This window comes from Sorghum bicolor, chromosome 7 (genome assembly GCF_000003195.3).
Source record: "Sorghum bicolor cultivar BTx623 chromosome 7, Sorghum_bicolor_NCBIv3, whole genome shotgun sequence".
Classification (NCBI taxonomy): domain Eukaryota; kingdom Viridiplantae; phylum Streptophyta; class Magnoliopsida; order Poales; family Poaceae; genus Sorghum; species Sorghum bicolor.
Window position 1 is genome coordinate 4,418,642 of NC_012876.2, and position 9,023 is coordinate 4,427,664.

The window sequence follows — 9,023 nt, forward strand, 5'->3', positions numbered from 1 at the left end:
TATCGCCGCATGGTAAAGCACCTTCCCCAAATGACGAAGACTACAACTTTGACCCAAACACATATGATGGAGAATTCTATCAAGAAGATGGCCTACAAGGGACTTTTGAGATTGACTTAACCGGAGCTATGGAAATGGAAGTAGACAATGAAATGGATGTTGATGTGGACGATGGGGATGAGGTGGAAAATGCGAAGGACTTGGAGTTACTTGAACAATTATGTAGTGGCAATGGTAGTGATGACATCGTTGCTCCTTTGGAAAGTGTTGAACATCTTGACATGGCTGATAGTGATGATGAGAGCTATGATCCAGCTAATCCCGATGCGGATGATTATTTCTAATACATGTAACTATGCTTTATTTATTTTGCATCTCTTTATTATAATATCTTATTTATGATCCTGCTAATCTGATCTTATTGTTTATGTCTTGTAGGTGATTGTGCAAAGATGTCGGGCCCGGGCCGCAGAGCTTTGCGGTCGCTCAGCGAGTTGTACAACATGAGGAGTGGAGCCCAGGCAGCTGGCGGGTCGGCACCGCCTCAGGGGACGCGGAGGAGGGTCAGGAGGAGGTCTAGGGCACCACCGCCTCCGCCAGACCCCTCGGAGAGGCTGGAGGAGCAGGTGGACGAGCAGGCTCACCAGGGAGGGGACGAGCACGCGCAGGCTCACCAGGGAGGGGACGAGGCGGACGAGGAGGACGAGCAGGCTCGGCAGGGGGAGGACGAGGCGGACGAGGAGGACGAGCAGGAGGATGAGGCAGGAGGTTCTGAGACCTCCTCAAGTGTCTACCAACGAGGTCCGGCGAGCCTACCTGATCGGCCCCCTGCTGCTCTACGCCCGGTCATTCGACCCATTGGGCAACAGTATGTAACTTATACATTTTTTTGCTACTACGTATGATAGACTTACAATGGAAACTAATAGTTTTTTTTCATAATCACTTATGCAGGTCTTGGAAGGTCGTGGTCCCAGGTGCTCACAAAAGGTTGCCCAATGGCATCGTGGGCCTTCTCTGTAGGGAACACTTCCCATGCATGGTTCACTACAACGAGAAGTACGAGCCGGCCACCACGTATGAGCACTACCTCGCTGCAGATGATGCTCCGGACGTGACGGGCCACACGTATGATAGCGTGGCGGAGCGGATTATGCATGAGTTTTATGTAAGTCTTCCTCGCACTACTTTGCTCAATACATTGCATTCGCTAGGCTTTCTTGAACTAGTGTACTAATACATATTTTATATATGCAGGACTACTTCAAAGTAGAGGAGGGCTATGAGACGAGGGCGCCCAAGGTGTTGGCCAAATCATGTAGAAAGCGCATCACAGACATGCATTACGAGGTGCGGCTCCAGGCGATCATCGATTACTGTGCCATCTATGAGCTTTGGAAGGTAAAGAAACAAGATGCTAGACTAATGCATCTGACCCGAGAGCAGTACCTAAAGGTAAATATACATCAATATTGATTTCTTCTAAGATTTGGTAGGCTTCAATACTTCTTATATCTGTCAATGTACTTGATGTCGTGCAGGTGCCTCCTAGCTGGTGCGCCAATAAAACGTTGGCTTGGGAGAAGATGGTCGACGAGTGGCTGAGTTAACAGTGGGCTAATAGCCACACTGTCCTCCGAGACCGGCGTATGATGATGCAAGGTGTATCCCACCACCAGGGCAACCTTAACATCGATGAATACGGGGCTAGATGGGTAGGTGACTTGGTGTAGCTTCATTTATTATTTCAAACGCTTATTCTTGCATTCCTATTATTAATTGTCTTGCTGTTTTTCTCGCAGTCGGCTGCACATCAAAACCAGCCATGTGGACGGCTTAAGGCATGGGTTCTGTCCCACAAGGACAAGGCGACCGCAAACATTGATTGGAACCCGGACAATGACCCAGCTGAGTCGTACACCAACACCAGCATCCCTGAGATTGTCAGTCAGTACACCGAGGCAGCAAGGACGGTCCATGGGGAGGGGTTCGATCCGCACACCGCGGACCTTGACGGTGACATCGTCATGAGGGTGGGAGGAGGCAAGAAGCGTGGGCGGTACCTCATCGGCAACAGCACGCTTGACCCGCAAACCACTCCCACTCTCTCACAGGTTCGGGCAAGCAGCAGGAGCGATAGCGTGCCCATACGCCCAAGGGTGGACACTTCGACGCATCGTGTTGCTGCCCTACAGGTTATTTCTGTTTTATTCATCGTTCATTGGTTTTTACATTCCTCGAAATTGCTTGTAACAATGCGGTAAAAAATTATAGGCCCAGGTGCAAGCGCTAGAGGAGCATAAGGCTATGATGGAGGAAGCGCAACGGAGGGAGCGAGAGTTCCAGACACAGAGGTTCGACGCCTTGGCTCAGTACGTGGCAAGCCTTGGCCTCACGATGGGTCGTCTAGCGCCACCAGAGTTGTTCGCTCCTCCACCTTACCCACAGCCACCTTACGTGAGTTCAACTTCTCTAACAAAACGTCTTTATTGTGCACGTCGGACATCGTGCTGTTCATATGTGATGGGATGCCTTCGTGCCATTGATATATATGTGTCTCGACCATCGTGCCGTTGAGATGTGGTGGACGGCCATCGTGCCGTTAGTTTTCTTGCAGGTTTTGGAAACCCCAGGTATAGGGGAGGTGTTGCCGAATTTTTTATGTGTCTAGGCTTAGATTACAAATTTATAACAAATTTTTGACTTTACTAAGCCTAGATTACAATTTTATGCCTTAGTATAAGTACTAATTTTTCTTCTCCTTTGTGCAGGTTCAATCGGCGGGTTCGAATGAGGTGCCTCCGTCCGGAGGGTTAGCGAATCCACCACTTCTACAGCTTCAGCCACCGTCGAGTGGGTCGGGGTATGGGTATCCACCACGTGCGCCTCCGTCGCAGCAGCTGCCTCCAGGAGGGGCAAATTGGGATGCATGGCAGCAGTGAACTTGTGGATGTTGTGAAACTTTGAGATACTTTATGATATTTTGAGATAATGTGATGGACATGGTATGGATATTGTGATACACTTTGTTAATATATGTGATGGACATGTTGGTTTTGCAATTTGAGTTGGATGTGTTATATCTGTTAATTGTTAATATGTGTTTTATCTGTGAATAATAGCTGGAATCAAAACAGAATTAAAAAAAGCTCTCTGGAGCCTTTGCCGAGAGCTAAACGTTTGCCGAGAGCCGAAACTGCACGGCTCTATGCAAATCCTGGACCTTAGCCGAGAGGCCAGCTCTCGGCAAAGAGTCAGTCTACCGAGAGCCAAGCTCTAAGCTCTCGGCAAATTAACTGTTTGCCGAGAGGCGAGCTCTCGGCAAAGCCCTGTAAAAAATGGTGGAATCCTTCTTTCATTTTTTTAAAAAGTCTTTGCCGAGCTGGGCTCTCGGCAAACCTCAATATAAAATAAATTTTGCAAACCAGCTCGACTGCCATTCTTTTTCTTTTTTTTACAAAAATTATTTACCAAGCGGGGCTCTCGGCAAAGAAGTTCGAAAAGTTGTCAGAACTGACCGTTAACGGTCGTTTTGGCCGTTACTAGCGCTAACGTTCGCCGAGAGCTATAGTTTGCCGAGAGGTGGACTCCATGTGCTCGGGAACAATTTTCCCGAGAGCGGCTCTCGGCAAACGATCCTTTGCCGGTAGCTTGTTTGTCGGCGTTTCTTTGGCGAGAGCTGCTCTCGGCAAAATGTTTGCCGAGTGTGTTTGCCCATTTGCCGAGCGTTCTAAGCTCTCGGCAAAGGACTGGAATCCGGTAGTCTATGTAGGGCCATGTTCAGTTGTTAGCCATAGTTTTTGCTACTGCGAGTAGAATACACAGGCACATATATGGTGTCACAAATATTTTATTAGTTTTGTGGATTAAATTATGTCTAAAATTTCCTAAATATCTTTTTTTAGAATTACACAGTACAACATAGAAGCCTAACACGCACGCACACTCACCCGTAAACTCTACCCGGCCTATAAGCAATTCCGAAGGACTGAGTTGACAGATCTTGAGATTCATGAAGTCACCACATGTGTCTTGCTGTTGACGGGGACATCGCTTAATACTGAAAAGCACATATATAGCGTCATTAAATCCTAAAAAAATCTAGAAAATGCGAAACGCATGTACTAAACACGAGCACTTTAATTAGCTCGGGTGGACAGATTCTACCGTAAGGAATCCAACCAACTCATTTATGATCAATTCACAAAATTACCTAAATATCTAACGATCAATCTCGGCTGCATCACTTTTTGCTACAGATGAAAAAACCTGTAGAAGCCCTGACAAAGAGGACGTAATTATACCGAAATCAAAGTGAAGCGCGCGTAGTGTCTCAGCTGCTTTTATCTCTGCATGCTTTGGTATTGAAGAAGCAACACAGCATGGCAAAAGGCATGTAGTAATACATGTATACAACACAAAACGTACCCACCAGTTATGCAAACTAAAGCTTAACAATCTTCAGACCCGCAGTTTCCCAAAAGTACATACTACGTACTCCTAGGTGGTAGCTACAGCAAAAAGTAATTAATTACTTAGCCAATATAATACAAGCAACTAGTACCCAGCTAGATGCAGGAGTAGGGATAGTAGGGGTATACATGCATGGGATGGAGCAAATACTACTACTAGAGAAGCTGGCCGCCGATGAATGCCCACCAGCGCAACCAGTCTACAGATCATGGCGCGCAATCTTTCAGGCGGAGGTTTTCATGGCGGCTGCGGGCATGCTGCTCTTTTTCGAGCTAGTGTGCGGTTCTCTCCGGCGACGAAGCAACAACTCGTTTGTCCACCGGGGGCTATGGGTGGCCTACACCCTCCTTCCCCTTCTCATCACCTACACCCTCGGCCTGATGCAGTCCGCTCATGCCAAAGTGCTCATGTATCCCGTGTGGGCGCTGTCCCTGATGATCGCCGGAGGCGCCACCTCCATCACCGCCCATGACCTCGACGACAACAAGCAGTGGAAGCGAGCTCTGTTCGTCATTCTCCAGTATGACATGTACTTCTGCATAATACTGTTTCAGCTGGTGTACCCCAACCCCAACCAGCAGATAAGCGTCGCCCACGCAGCGACCCCCGTCCTGGACAGCATAAAGCTTCTGCTATGGCACCCCATCGCCGTCCCCGTCTTGCTCCTCTTCACCACTGTCTGCATTGCCCATACCTTTGGAGCAATCGCTGGCTGGAGGGCCAACTACTCCTACCCTAGCAAAATGGTTGCCGACTACATGAAGCGTCATGCCGCTGCAGCGGCAGCGGCATCCAGATCAAGATCACCATCATCGTCGTCGTCGTCAGGCCGAGGCTACTTGGATCCTGTCAGCATGAAGTACTTGGTCAGCTGGCCGGCCTACAAGGTATCCCGCACTACAGCACCAAGTGGCCATAGGAGCTCCTCCACTGTCTCCAGAATGATGAGATGCCAAGCGCAAGCGGTGGCAGAAGAGGACGACGAAGGGCTCATCACTGTGGAGAAGATCGGGGACTGGTGCTGCAGGAACGAAGACAAGTTCAGGTCATGGGGCGTCAGCACGTCCCGGATCAAAGGCGCCTGCCTTGCATATTCCCTGTCTCACCTGCTGATGCGCCGCTTCTTCGGGATGGATTGCGCGGAGGCAAGCCTTCCGGAGACGCGCCACTTCGTGCTTCGAGGGCTGCTGTCAGAGAGCAACACTGACGAGTACATCAAGGCATTCAGGGTGATCGAGGTAGAGCTAGCATTCCTGTACGACTTCTTCTACACCAAGTACGCATTGATCTTTGGGATGGAAGGGTTCTTCTTTCTCATGGTCCTAGTGAAGATAGTATGCGCATCCACCATTGGAGTACTTATGCTCTACAGACCATTTGCCCAAGGTTTTCCCCAGTGCTGGTACGGTGACATTGTCATCAGCCCTAGCCTGACTAGTGTCAACATCACAGTCGCAATCATCGCAATATTCCTTACAGTAGAAGCACTGCAGTTCGTACTGTACATGGGATCGGATTGGGCCATGGTATCACTCGCCTGCTGCCATATCACCGAAGGAAGGCCCCATGGATATATCCCACTATCATTTCGCAAGCTGTTTGGGTTTCTTTTCAGTAGGCAGAGGCTACCGTTATTCGGGTATTGGCAGAATAAACTAGGCCAGTACTCTGTCATACAAGGCTCCAGATTCTTCAGCTCTAGCAACCAATTTGCTTTCGAATGTAGTGGCCTGACCACGTTCATCCTTTCCAAAGCCATTGCTTACCTGGGTCAATGTGTGGTCAGTCTGTTTTCAAGCCAAGGTCTGCATTTTGTCAAGTTACCTGAAATAATCAAGAGCCATATTGGATCCACACTGAAATCCAGTACTGACGATGGTGGCTACCTGACTAACGGGAAAACGTCGTTGCAGCGCAACCATGTTCTTGGGAATTTCTCCTGGACATTGCAGAATGAGACTCAGACTGAGAGCATGCTTATTTGGCACATTGCAACTGACTACTGCAGCATCATGGTGTCTGACGAGGGAAACAGCAGGCAGATTTCTAATTCCAGCTATCGTCAGCACCGTGAGGTGGCAACCAAATTGTCATGCTACTGTGCGTACCTGATGTCTAATGTTCCCCAGCTGCTTCCGGGGAACTCTGTAGATACCAAATTTGTGTTCGACCAAGCTATGTACCAAGCCAGAGAAGCACTGGGAACCAAGAAGCGTGATAGAGCTGGATTGCGGAATGCCGCCGCCACTGTCATCAGCAACCAAGATGAAGGCAGTAGCAATAGCATCTTCACCAAAGGTCTCAAGCTTGGAGCTGAGCTTGCGAGCATACAAGATGATTGCCTGCGATGGAGAGTGGTGGCCGAGTTCTGGGTAGAAACCATCCTCTACATTGCACCGTCAGAGAACGCCAAGGCGCACATGGAGTGCCTACCGCAAGGTGGGGAGTTTCTCACGCACCTCTGGGCTCTCCTCACTCACGCCGGTATCCTCAGTCGACAGTCGCCACCGGCCGGAGCCGGAGCAAACCCAAGAGGATGATGCCAGGCCACTACATCTACATGAGAGTATTCGCTACTGCAGTTCATGACTGTTGCCTCGTTGTTGTACTGATGAAGTAGTTCAGTGTTTCAGTCTGCATCTGTGTTGTCGCTTGTGATACTCCTGTATTATGCCTTGACCTTTGTAGGTTCGGTGTCTTTCTCCCCTATATGTTTGTTGTAGGGGGTTGTTTCTCCCTGTTTGTGTGTTGGTGGTGTTTGTGTTCTTTTCTTGCCTCCATTACTTTGTAACTCTGGGTTACCATTTGCCGATTTGGGGATAGTTCATTCCCCTGATGATTGCCTAAAAATTGTTGTATTATATTGCTTCCACCATGACAAATGGAAGCTCATGCTTGTGATTTGCTAACATATTTATTTTATATTTTTTAGAGAAAACAAGAGGGATTGAAGGCCGATCCCTACTGACATATATTAAAGCAAAGAAAACAAAGTTACAAAAATGCATAGAGGCTAAGGAAGAAATTTAAGATACAAAGAAGATGAGACAGATACACAAGCTGCTCTAGCCATAAGGAAATGAATGGGAGATAATTTTTCTTCGCGTGAAGAATAACTAAGTGGTCTCCTTGAATAGAAATTTGAAGCGCTCCAAAGAGGCAGCTTCTCCTCTAAAGATGAGATTATTAATGACAGTCCGGATGCTCCAACACATCAAAGTAATATCTCCATGAAGAATGAGACTCTTTAACTGTGATCTGAAACTTTCCAAAGTCTGGATGAGATCCAGTGAAGTTGGCACAAGCACCACGATATAATTCAACAAGATCTAGCAAACCTACATTGCAAAAATGGATGTTCTACTATTTCCTCACAAGAATCGCCACAAAGAACACAATCAAAGGATTGATGTATATGCTTCCATTTAAGTATATTTCTTGTACTCAGCCTGTCTTGAGCCAACACATCACGTACTCCATGACGGCGGCATCACACGGCACCATGATCCTGAGGAGATAGGAGGACTCATGAGTGAGCTCGAGAGCCCCTGCGCGGGCGACGGCGAGGCGGCCGGCGTCTCAACGCCCCCGCCCCCGCCTTCTTCGCCGCCCCCGCCTACTCCACCACCACCGCCTCTCCCGCCACCCCCTCCACTTCAACCTGAGCCCCAACACCCTGGTTTTCGCCGCCTTCCGCTGGAGCCGTCAGGTTCGGCGGACCTTGGTGCCTCCGACTGGGTGCCTCAACGGCGTTGCGTCATCGTGCAGCCTGCGCCCTCCAGGTTTGAGCTTCAGAACCGTCTCCTCTCCGAGCTTCACGATTGCATCGTCCCCAACCTCCTGTGCCCCTCGCCGGCCCCGGCGCAGCTCTGGGTAACTCCACCTTCCCTTGACCCCCGGTTCAATGTTTTCTTCATCAAGAATGCTCTCTGCCATATGCTTGCACCTCGTCCGAGTCGCCTCTGTGTCCAGCGTCTACTCGATGCCGTGTTCGTGGTGACGGTCTCTAGCAAGAAGTTCTCCGACGCGTTAGTTGTCGTCGGCGAGCTGCGTGTCGCCGACGTGCGCCTGGTTTTCCACCCTTCCATGGCTTCGGCCATGAAAGCGGCGTCCTGTCTACCCCCGTTCTGCGCGAATTCAAATCGCCCCGTTCAAACGGCTGCTCGCCCTGACACTGTAATGGCTGCCAACGGCCCGGCGTTGACATTCATTTCGCCCACCTCCTCTCGCCCATCGGATTTTCAGGGGATTCGTCTGGGAACCATACCACAAAATCTTTTGAGTGTACCCGTCTGTACCCCTTCGGCTGTGCAGGGTACGAGGGGCGCCGCGCGACGTCCTGTCGCATCTACTGCGGCAAAGGGAAGCGCCTTCACTGCCCACCAGCCACGCAGCTACCTTGAGGCCGCGCTTTCCCCCGCTGTACCGCAACCCAGGGCGACCAAACCTCCGCCTCCTCTAAACCCTGCTAAGGGCTGCTACCGCTGCCTCGCCTCTGATCACAAGGTGGACGCCTGCCGCGACCCCATCCGCTGTCGTCTCTGCCGCGC

The 9,023-nt window shown here is 49.8% G+C and overlaps 1 protein-coding gene across 1 annotated transcript; it reads left to right on the forward strand.

Annotated features, from left to right (window-relative positions):
• Window positions 4,611–7,013, forward strand: LOC8067853. The gene is made up of 2 exons (XM_021465540.1): window positions 4,611–5,261; window positions 5,361–7,013. Exons 1-2 carry the CDS (start codon window positions 4,611–4,613, stop codon window positions 7,011–7,013), a joined length of 2,304 nt encoding a protein of 767 aa, XP_021321215.1.